The 12,251-nt window shown below is 51.2% G+C and overlaps 1 protein-coding gene across 3 annotated transcripts in view; it reads right to left on the bottom strand.

The window, feature by feature from the left end:
- DNAJB5 (DnaJ heat shock protein family (Hsp40) member B5) overlaps window positions 1-12,251 on the bottom strand; it is a 68,677-nt gene that overhangs the window by 16,096 nt on the left and 40,330 nt on the right. The window contains exon 1 of one of the 3 annotated variants that reach the window (XM_073680357.1): window positions 10,897-11,031. The exons of 1 other annotated variant lie outside the window; for it this stretch is intronic. In XM_073680357.1, the coding sequence (XP_073536458.1) occupies window positions 10,897-11,023 (127 nt within the window). In that variant the 5' untranslated portion in view covers window positions 11,024-11,031. Of the gene's footprint in view, window positions 1-10,896; window positions 11,032-12,251 lie in introns of those variants that run through there. One more of the 3 variants, XM_073680356.1, reaches the window with a different exon arrangement.

The following is a 12,251-nucleotide window of genomic DNA, read 5'->3' as shown; positions in this document are numbered from 1 at the left end:
CTTTAAAGGTAACTGAATTATGAATACTTAGCACAAAGCCATGGGTTTTTTAGACCTCCGATAACATGGTTGATCACACAATTAGAGGTAACCACTTCTCCGAATCCATTATTGCCAATGCTCGATGTCCGGATCCATTCACCATCTATGCAGCTATTTTAGGCAAGAAAGTCTCTGAAATAAAACATCCAGCTCCTCACGGCAACAGACAAACCCAACTCAACTTCTTGGGCAATCCCAGGAATTTTTCTACCATGTGTCACCCAGCTGGAAGGAATGACTTCAGTGCTGCACGTATCCGACCAATCCCGCTGTTCAGAGGCTATTAATAACATTCCAGGGTAAATGTCTCTTAGTTGCCATCATCACGGCTCCCCAGTGTTTTCAGCAATGTGATGTGAAGCAGCGCTCTTCTCTCCAAGAACCGATATTCTTAGTGCCATGAATCAGCCGTGCAGCTGGAAACATGACCTCAGCCACAGCGAGACGAGGACAAAGCCCCATGTCAGTACTCACTTGCCATCTCCCGCTTCACAACTTTATTAGGCCTGCCCTTAAAAGATGGGGTTCTCGTATATTTCAGCATAGTTTTAATTTGATTCAATTAACAGGGTTGTTTTGAAAACTTTTACAACTTTCTGAAATACTTTGTTTCCGATTCAACGCGCTCTTTGCGCTATTTTTTCTTGAGTAAAAATGGTTCTAATAGTGACTTATGTTTTCACCTTATTCACTTTATAATATCAATTTAATCTGGCTTTGTCAAAAAAAATATTTGGCTGTGGTTTTACTTATCCAGATATTTTGGATTAAATTCATCATTTGCAAGTTTTCAAGATAAAGCAATTTTTTTGCGTAATTGTACTCCAGTATTTTATTTTTGTGGGGTTGAAGACGAATGGACGGCATTTTAAAGGATTATGTGACTATATGTTGTAAAAAGGTGCCAAAGGGATAACAAAACAAAAAAAGCATCTGCGTTTGCACAAAATTCACCACCTGTGTGTGCCATTTTGAAGAATTTGGAGCAAAATTACGGCAAAGAACACCACAAGACAAAAAGAAGAGTCACTAGAAAAAACATAAAATGATGAAATTGGGACTTTGTTTTTCCTTCCCAATCCTCAAGTTCTCTGCTGTTAGACCTGGTACTTCTCAAAGCCGAGAGTTTGCTATAATTATAGCTGACCATACAGTAGGGGGACTTCATATGGCCCTATTTTTTATTTTTGGAAGTTAAAACAATTCAGGATTCTATTGATGGGATGCAGACCTGTAATTTGACATCACCAACTTTTTAACTACAGCACCCAGCAACGCGACAGATGAACTTTTTTTGATCTATATGCGCAATTGATCACCACCATGAAAAGATTCCGAAGATTTTCAAAAAGTTACTCTAGTGTGTGGCCAGGGATTCAGAATCATAATACCGATGGCTTATCTTCAGGACAGGTCAATAATAGTCTGATCGGTGCAGGTCCAACCCGCAGGACTCCCACTGAAAAGCTGATTAAATGGGTCACGACCCTCTCTCCAATGCTGACATGGCATCTCAGATGAGCGCTGCAGACAGAACAAACAGACAGACCCCGCCGATCCGATATCCTATCTGCTCACCCATTTAGACAATCCTCGGAGCTTAACAGTCTGTGTACCTACACTGTCAGATCGCTGAAAACTATCAGAAAAAGACAAAAAAATACACTTATCAGGCAGAAAACAGCTGTAGTGAATACTCAGCTGTACAAAGAGGACTAGGTTTAATATATAAACCAATCCCCAAGGTCTGCAAATGTTTGCACGAGGATCCTGCTTGGAATGAAATATAAGATGGTGCATGTACCCAGTCCATGAGCAGCTGAGCCCCCTTGTGCCCCCCATTAGCGTATAGAAGAAAATAACAGCAGCCTGTACTTTGGGGAACCCCTATAGCCTCTAGGTGACCCATCCAGTAACACAAACTCTTGGACATCCTCCTTCTACACAGGTTCAGGTCATTTTTAATCAGAGATTTCAGAAAATTCCACATCCAGCAGTTTACAGACGATTAGCATTTCCCTTTCCACCTCTGTGATTAGCAAATACACGTGCCAGCCAGATGAGAGTGCCATCCTAAAAAGGAAAAACCGGAAGAACGAGATTCCGGCTCTTTGCAGCAAATTATTTCATTTTGTGAGTGAGTCACAGTGACAGGCGCTCGTCTGCCGCTGAGCACGCCGGCGTGAATACAAACGCAACAAGCTGTTAGAGGGCTGATTCAGAAGAGGGGAGGTCCTGGAAGTTCAGGCAATTATTTAGACTGATGTACAAATAAGAGGTACGGTGGTGATTTAATGGTAAAAATCAAGACGTGTTGTCGTCCCCGTCACCCAGCTTTCCTACAATCCTGACTGTCATGTCTATATAACCAAGCACAACCACTATCCTCTATTACTGTCATAATGGCTCAGTGGTTAAGACTGTTGCTTTGCAGTGCTGGAGTCCTGGGTTCAAATCCCACCAAGGACAACATTTGCAAGGAGTTTGTATGTTCTCCCTGTGTTTGTGTGGGTTTCCTCCGGGTTCTCCAGTTTCCTCCCACACTCCAAAGACATACTGATAGGGAATCTAGATTGTGAGCCCCAATGGGGACAGCGATGATGATGTATGTAAAGCGCTGTGGAATTAATGGCGCTGTAACAGAGCGCCATGAACAGAGAACAGCCCAATCTTGCAGCTGATGTGTTGGAAGCAGGAAAAATGACTAGGTCATAGATTCTCCAAAATGTCAAGACCTGCAGGGGGTTTCCGTATGCAGTGATTAGTGGCTACCAAAAGTTGTCCAATAAAAGGACGATCGGTGAACCTGTGTGAGCCCAAGTGAGTGGGGAATGAAGGCGAGCCAGTCTGGTCCGATCTCCCAGAAGAGCGACTGTAGCACATGGTTGAGACGGTTACTGCCAGGTAAGCAGTTGTCCCTCAGCCATAGGGAGCTGTGTAGTCACAGATTGATCAGAGTACCCATGCTGACACCTGTCCATTCCTGAAAGTGCCTACAATGGGCACAAGAGCATTAGAAATGGATCATGGAGCAACGACATATAAAGGGGTTGTCTAGGCATAGGGTATAAGTGAACAATCCTAAGGAAAGGTCATCAATATCCGATCAAGTGGGGTCCAACATCGGGCACCCTAAAGATCAGCTGTAATTAGGTCCATCCTTCAAAAGAATAGTAGACAATCTGCAGTACCCAGCAGGGACCGCTACACACTGATCCGAGCTGCGAAGAGGTTAAATCTGTCTGCGGTCAGAAGTAATAACAGCTGATCGATGGCGGCGCCGGGTGTCGGACTCCAAGCGATCTGCTATTGATATGTCATCAATATCGTAAACCCAGAGAACCCCTTTAACTAAAATAGCCTTAATAGTTTGAAACAATAAGGAAAAAAATTGGAATTTAAAAAAAAAAATAATTAACCTTCTCTAGCTCCCAATTTTTTTTTTTATCAGACGCGGCACTACAAAGTCTCAACAGATCCAAAGCTTCCACCTCGTACGGTAATCAATCATTAATGGAGCAATTAGGATGTTTTCATGCAAATGAGCATCAATTAGTGTGAACTGCTGTGTAAAGAAAACATCCGGATTAGATTCCAGCTCTGGGATTTCTGGGAATTGGAAGAGGGGGAGGGGACAGATTCCAGTGCTAGATATAGAATGGAGTGATGTGCAGGGAGGGTCGCTCGCTCTGCACATCACAGATGGACACAGAAAGCTCTGCAGACCCAACACTTGTGACAGACAGAATGGGATCCTTCCTTGTCCCACATGGCACAGACCGTCTCAGACGACAAGGAGGAACCTTAATTCCATGGTTACCCCGCAGGAGAAGAGGGAAAGCGCCAAGACCCTCACAGGAGCGACGGATGTAGCAAAGCCCAAATACCCCCCCATTGGATTTGGATGTAATGCAAATGCAGTCCTATGTAAAAATCATTGATCGTGCTACTGGCGTCGCTAAAGTAGAAGTCCTTATAAGGTTAATTTGTCCTCTCACCCAACCTAGATAATAAAACATGACATCATGCCCCCCACCTTATCTGTAATTAGAGGGATGAGGTAAGAGGGGGGATTTAGATTTTCCCCTGGTCGCTGGGAGACTGAATGGACTGGGAGCGCCGTGGCAGCGTTCCCCGCCGTCCTCCCTATGAATGAAGCCTCTCGAGCGTGGTAATTCCCAGTCACGTTACCAGGCATGAACTCCTTGGTGAGGACATGGTGGAAAGAGACGGGTAACATGCCAGTGTGGGGGTCACAGCTGAGATGTTTCCGTGAAGATGGAGGGAGATCACTTACTATGGAGGAAGGCTATGGAAGGGGGGAAGAGATAACGGACTATGGAAGGGGGGGGGGGGTGATCACTGACTATGGAAGGGGGGGGTGATCACTGACTATGGAAGGGGGGGGTGATCACTGACTATGGAAGGGGGGGGTGATCACTGACTATGGAAGGGGGGGGTGATCACTGACTATGGAAGGGGGGGGGTGATCACTGACTATGGAAGGGGGGGGGTGATCACTGACTATGGAAGGGGGGGGTGATCACTGACTATGGAAGGGGGGGGTGATCACTGACTATGGAAGGGGGGGGGTGATCACTGACTATGGAAGGGGGGGGTGATCACTGACTATGGAAGGGGGGGGGTGATCACTGACTATGGAAGGGGGGGGGTGATCACTGACTATGGAAGGGGGGGGGTGATCACTGACTATGGAAGGGGGGGGGTGATCACTGACTATGGAAGGGGGGGGGTGATCACTGACTATGGAAGGGGGGGGTGATCACTGACTATGGAAGGGGGGGGTGATCACTGACTATGGAAGGGGGGGGTGATCACTGACTATGGAAGGGGGGGGTGATCACTGACTATGGAAGGGGGGGGTGATCACTGACTATGGAAGGGGGGGGTGATCACTGACTATGGAAGGGGGGGGTGATCACTGACTATGGAAGGGGGGGGTGATCACTGACTATGGAAGGGGGGGGTGATCACTGACTATGGAAGGGGGGGGGTGATCACTGACTATGGAAGGGGGGGGTGATCACTGACTATGGAAGGGGGGGGTGATCACTGACTATGGAAGGGGGGGGTGATCACTGACTATGGAAGGGGGGGGTGATCACTGACTATGGAAGGGGGGGGTGATCACTGACTATGGAAGGGGGGGGTGATCACTGACTATGGAAGGGGGGGGGTGATCACTGACTATGGAAGGGGGGGGTGATCACTGACTATGGAAGGGGGGGGTGATCACTGACTATGGAAGGGGGGGGTGATCACTGACTATGGAAGGGGGGGGTGATCACTGACTATGGAAGGGGGGGGTGATCACTGACTATGGAAGGGGGGGGTGATCACTGACTATGGAAGGGGGGGGTGATCACTGACTATGGAAGGGGGGGGTGATCACTGACTATGGAAGGGGGGGGTGATCACTGACTATGGAAGGGGGGGGTGATCACTGACTATGGAAGGGGGGGGTGATCACTGACTATGGAAGGGGGGGGTGATCACTGACTATGGAAGGGGGGGGTGATCACTGACTATGGAAGGGGGGGGGTGATCACTGACTATGGAAGGGGGGGGTGATCACTGACTATGGAAGGGGGGGGTGATCACTGACTATGGAAGGGGGGGGTGATCACTGACTATGGAAGGGGGGGGTGATCACTGACTATGGAAGGGGGGGGTGATCACTGACTATGGAAGGGGGGGGTGATCACTGACTATGGAAGGGGGGGGTGATCACTGACTATGGAAGGGGGGGGTGATCACTGACTATGGAAGGGGGGGGTGATCACTGACTATGGAAGGGGGGGGTGATCACTGACTATGGAAGGGGGGGGTGATCACTGACTATGGAAGGGGGGGGTGATCACTGACTATGGAAGGGGGGGGTGATCACTGACTATGGAAGGGGGGGGTGATCACTGACTATGGAAGGGGGGGGTGATCACTGACTATGGAAGGGGGGGGTGATCACTGACTATGGAAGGGGGGGTGATCACTGACTATGGAAGGGGGGGGTGATCACTGACTATGGAAGGGGGGGGTGATCACTGACTATGGAAGGGGGGGGTGATCACTGACTATGGAAGGGGGGGGTGATCACTGACTATGGAAGGGGGGGGTGATCACTGACTATGGAAGGGGGGGGTGATCACTGACTATGGAAGGGGGGGGTGATCACTGACTATGGAAGGGGGGGGTGATCACTGACTATGGAAGGGGGGGGTGATCACTGACTATGGAAGGGGGGGGTGATCACTGACTATGGAAGGGGGGGGTGATCACTGACTATGGAAGGGGGGGGTGATCACTGACTATGGAAGGGGGGGGTGATCACTGACTATGGAAGGGGGGGGTGATCACTGACTATGGAAGGGGGGGGTGATCACTGACTATGGAAGGGGGGGGTGATCACTGACTATGGAAGGGGGGGGTGATCACTGACTATGGAAGGGGGGGGTGATCACTGACTATGGAAGGGGGGGGTGATCACTGACTATGGAAGGGGGGGGTGATCACTGACTATGGAAGGGGGGGGTGATCACTGACTATGGAAGGGGGGGGGTGATCACTGACTATGGAAGGGGGGGGTGATCACTGACTATGGAAGGGGGGGGTGATCACTGACTATGGAAGGGGGGGGTGATCACTGACTATGGAAGGGGGGGGTGATCACTGACTATGGAAGGGGGGGGTGATCACTGACTATGGAAGGGGGGGGTGATCACTGACTATGGAAGGGGGGGGTGATCACTGACTATGGAAGGGGGGGGTGATCACTGACTATGGAAGGGGGGGGTGATCACTGACTATGGAAGGGGGGGGTGATCACTGACTATGGAAGGGGGGGGTGATCACTGACTATGGAAGGGGGGGGTGATCACTGACTATGGAAGGGGGGGGTGATCACTGACTATGGAAGGGGGGGGTGATCACTGACTATGGAAGGGGGGGGTGATCACTGACTATGGAAGGGGGGGGTGATCACTGACTATGGAAGGGGGGGGTGATCACTGACTATGGAAGGGGGGGGTGATCACTGACTATGGAAGGGGGGGGTGATCACTGACTATGGAAGGGGGGGGTGATCACTGACTATGGAAGGGGGGGGTGATCACTGACTATGGAAGGGGGGGGTGATCACTGACTATGGAAGGGGGGGGTGATCACTGACTATGGAAGGGGGGGGTGATCACTGACTATGGAAGGGGGGGGTGATCACTGACTATGGAAGGGGGGGGTGATCACTGACTATGGAAGGGGGGGGTGATCACTGACTATGGAAGGGGGGGGTGATCACTGACTATGGAAGGGGGGGGGTGATCACTGACTATGGAAGGGGGGGGGTGATCACTGACTATGGAAGGGGGGGGTGATCACTGACTATGGAAGGGGGGGGTGATCACTGACTATGGAAGGGGGGGGTGATCACTGACTATGGAAGGGGGGGGTGATCACTGACTATGGAAGGGGGGGGTGATCACTGACTATGGAAGGGGGGGGTGATCACTGACTATGGAAGGGGGGGGTGATCACTGACTATGGAAGGGGGGGGTGATCACTGACTATGGAAGGGGGGGGTGATCACTGACTATGGAAGGGGGGGGTGATCACTGACTATGGAAGGGGGGGGTGATCACTGACTATGGAAGGGGGGGGTGATCACTGACTATGGAAGGGGGGGGTGATCACTGACTATGGAAGGGGGGGGTGATCACTGACTATGGAAGGGGGGGGTGATCACTGACTATGGAAGGGGGGGGTGATCACTGACTATGGAAGGGGGGGGTGATCACTGACTATGGAAGGGGGGGGTGATCACTGACTATGGAAGGGGGGGGTGATCACTGACTATGGAAGGGGGGGGTGATCACTGACTATGGAAGGGGGGGGTGATCACTGACTATGGAAGGGGGGGGTGATCACTGACTATGGAAGGGGGGGGTGATCACTGACTATGGAAGGGGGGGGTGATCACTGACTATGGAAGGGGGGGGTGATCACTGACTATGGAAGGGGGGGGTGATCACTGACTATGGAAGGGGGGGGTGATCACTGACTATGGAAGGGGGGGGTGATCACTGACTATGGAAGGGGGGGGTGATCACTGACTATGGAAGGGGGGGGTGATCACTGACTATGGAAGGGGGGGGTGATCACTGACTATGGAAGGGGGGGGTGATCACTGACTATGGAAGGGGGGGGTGATCACTGACTATGGAAGGGGGGGGTGATCACTGACTATGGAAGGGGGGGGTGATCACTGACTATGGAAGGGGGGGGTGATCACTGACTATGGAAGGGGGGGGTGATCACTGACTATGGAAGGGGGGGGTGATCACTGACTATGGAAGGGGGGGGTGATCACTGACTATGGAAGGGGGGGGTGATCACTGACTATGGAAGGGGGGGGTGATCACTGACTATGGAAGGGGGGGGTGATCACTGACTATGGAAGGGGGGGGTGATCACTGACTATGGAAGGGGGGGGTGATCACTGACTATGGAAGGGGGGGGTGATCACTGACTATGGAAGGGGGGGGTGATCACTGACTATGGAAGGGGGGGGTGATCACTGACTATGGAAGGGGGGGGTGATCACTGACTATGGAAGGGGGGGGTGATCACTGACTATGGAAGGGGGGGGTGATCACTGACTATGGAAGGGGGGGGTGATCACTGACTATGGAAGGGGGGGGTGATCACTGACTATGGAAGGGGGGGGTGATCACTGACTATGGAAGGGGGGGGTGATCACTGACTATGGAAGGGGGGGGTGATCACTGACTATGGAAGGGGGGGGTGATCACTGACTATGGAAGGGGGGGGTGATCACTGACTATGGAAGGGGGGGGTGATCACTGACTATGGAAGGGGGGGGTGATCACTGACTATGGAAGGGGGGGGTGATCACTGACTATGGAAGGGGGGGGTGATCACTGACTATGGAAGGGGGGGGTGATCACTGACTATGGAAGGGGGGGGTGATCACTGACTATGGAAGGGGGGGGTGATCACTGACTATGGAAGGGGGGGGTGATCACTGACTATGGAAGGGGGGGGTGATCACTGACTATGGAAGGGGGGGGTGATCACTGACTATGGAAGGGGGGGGTGATCACTGACTATGGAAGGGGGGGGTGATCACTGACTATGGAAGGGGGGGGTGATCACTGACTATGGAAGGGGGGGGTGATCACTGACTATGGAAGGGGGGGGTGATCACTGACTATGGAAGGGGGGGGTGATCACTGACTATGGAAGGGGGGGGTGATCACTGACTATGGAAGGGGGGGGTGATCACTGACTATGGAAGGGGGGGGTGATCACTGACTATGGAAGGGGGGGGTGATCACTGACTATGGAAGGGGGGGGTGATCACTGACTATGGAAGGGGGGGGTGATCACTGACTATGGAAGGGGGGGGTGATCACTGACTATGGAAGGGGGGGGTGATCACTGACTATGGAAGGGGGGGGTGATCACTGACTATGGAAGGGGGGGGTGATCACTGACTATGGAAGGGGGGGGTGATCACTGACTATGGAAGGGGGGGGTGATCACTGACTATGGAAGGGGGGGGTGATCACTGACTATGGAAGGGGGGGTGATCACTGACTATGGAAGGGGGGGGTGATCACTGACTATGGAAGGGGGGGGTGATCACTGACTATGGAAGGGGGGGGTGATCACTGACTATGGAAGGGGGGGGTGATCACTGACTATGGAAGGGGGGGGTGATCACTGACTATGGAAGGGGGGGGTGATCACTGACTATGGAAGGGGGGGGTGATCACTGACTATGGAAGGGGGGGGTGATCACTGACTATGGAAGGGGGGGGTGATCACTGACTATGGAAGGGGGGGGGGATCACTGACTATGGAAGGGGGGGGTGATCACTGACTATGGAAGGGGGGGGTGATCACTGACTATGGAAGGGGGGGTGATCACTGACTATGGAAGGGGGGGGGGGTGATCACTGACTATGGAAGGGGGGGGGTGATCACTGACTATGGAAGGGGGGGGTGATCACTGACTATGGAAGGGGGGGGTGATCACTGACTATGGAAGGGGGGGGGGGGATCATAGACTATGGAAGGGGGGATCATTATGGAGGGGAGGATCACAGACTAAGGGAACCAGACAGAAGAGCTCTGGTCCTTCCCGTCCCATGATTCCCGGTAGTATACACACAGGGACGCACTATGGTCCCAAGTCTGTTTCTTACGTCGCTACCAATCGAAGGCTCCCCAAACCGCTAGTCCTAAAATAAGGGTCATGGGACGGATGGTGACAGAAGTCATGGCTCGGGGACACACTGCTGCCCGTATGACCCTACAGGATCCGTAGTGTACCAGCACAGGGCATGGGTGAGGAAACAATAAGCCATAGAGATCGCCCTGATCTCAAGATCAGCGTCAGGGTCCCAGGACCATTCAAGGGGTAAAACATTTCCTACATACTCACATCACATTTCAATTGCTGCCTAAATTAAGGGGGGCGGGTCACATAATATTAATGACGGGTGAGAGGGCAGAGGATGGGGGTGATAGTAGTGGGGAACACATAATTAGAGCTGACCACACAATGGTAATTATAGAATTAAAGGGAGATGCCTGCTCTTAAAGGGGTGCTCTATACTGTAGAATAACCCCTAATATGCGGATCTGACAGTTCCAGGTCTTCGTTCACAGGGTGCCGGCAATGTCTGCAGGCAGCGGGTGACAATCTCCTCCTCCCTCCTCCAGGTGATCTGACCCACTGCAGTGATGCATGGTAACAAGCAGGCACAAATGGTCAAATAATCAGTCACACGCATGCGCAGAACAGCGCTTACTTACCCGTCCGCCGCCCGGCTGCTTTCTCAGCACCCAACTGAATCCCAGAGTCAAGAGACTGCCGGCAACTAGCAGCAGCTGTGACGTCACGGGAAACCCGCCCACGCACCCTGGTGCAAGTCGATTTCATTGGCCGCAGGTTCTCGCATACCTCCAATCACCGCTTAGCTCCACACAGCGTGTATTTTTTTTTTTCTTCGACGAGTAGGCGGAGCCACGTCAGTTTTTATTCAGAAACTGTTCTGCTCAGGCGCTGATGATTGGCCACGCGGATTCTGATTCTGAGCCATGATTGGTTAGTGCTCAGGTTGTAGCTCGTATTCTGATTGGCTGGAGAAGTCGAGACGTTACGAGTTAGTTTATATATATATATATATATATATATATATATATATATATATATATATATGGACGTAAAGGATGCTGGCGTGATGTCACCAGGAAGCCTGATGTCACGGAGGAGGTGGAGAACGAATTTGTTGGGTGACATCAAGTAATATTTATAGTCCATGATGGAGAAGCTCAGGATTGTAAGTATTGTGCAGGCGCAGCTCCCAGGAATGGATGTCCGGGGCTGTCGGAGAGCCCTGCCTGGCTTTACTCCTTAGGGTATGGTCACGTGTTCAGTATTTGGTCAGTATTCGGTCAGTATTTTTTCTCAGGAGTGGGAGCCAAAACCAGGTGAGGAACAATCAGAGAAAAGGTATAATAGAGACCAGTGCACCAATTCTGCATTTATCACCCACTCCTGGTTTTGGCTCCCACTCCTGAGAAATAATACTGACCAAATACTGATAAATCTAAAACTGTAAATAGTCCTAAATGAATGGACTTGTAGGTGGATAATCCAATGAAATAAACAGATGTAAGGTATCCAGATCCATGTAAATAATACAGTAATACAAGTGTATGGATAATCAGATCCAAAGAGGGTTATAGCAAAAGGGCACCAAAGAGTTAATCTGTGACGCCGCAAGTATTTTTTGCAAATTGTATGTATGGAAGTTCTACTACATTTAAGGCAAATGTAGCTGTACATGCGCTGAGGAACTAATAATCCCAGCAAGTTATCAAATATTACATCATAGCGACCAGTCAGGTGAATTATATGGACGCTCCATCTGCCCGGGCGGGAAACATTGCTTGTTAGTATCTCTGTGCTGTGGTCAAAATGTCAGAGGTCATGTCAAAGAGGTCATGTAGTCCAGGACCGTGATGACAGAGGTCATGTAGTCAGAGCATGGTTGTCACGGCTGTGTCAGGTTTGGCAGACAGTCATTCTGGATCCGGCTGTAAAAGGTCGCTGCGCTTGGCCTTGCAGACACCTTCTTGATCCTTTCATCCTCCCTCCCTCTCTA

This window comes from Phyllobates terribilis, unplaced genomic scaffold (assembly GCF_046119375.1).
Source record: "Phyllobates terribilis strain yellow unplaced genomic scaffold, ASM4611937v1 Scaffold_1__5_contigs__length_1240528914, whole genome shotgun sequence".
Lineage (NCBI taxonomy): Eukaryota > Metazoa > Chordata > Amphibia > Anura > Dendrobatidae > Phyllobates > Phyllobates terribilis.
The sequence above is the reverse complement of the archived record's forward strand: the minus strand, read 5'-3'. Positions and strand labels throughout refer to the sequence as shown.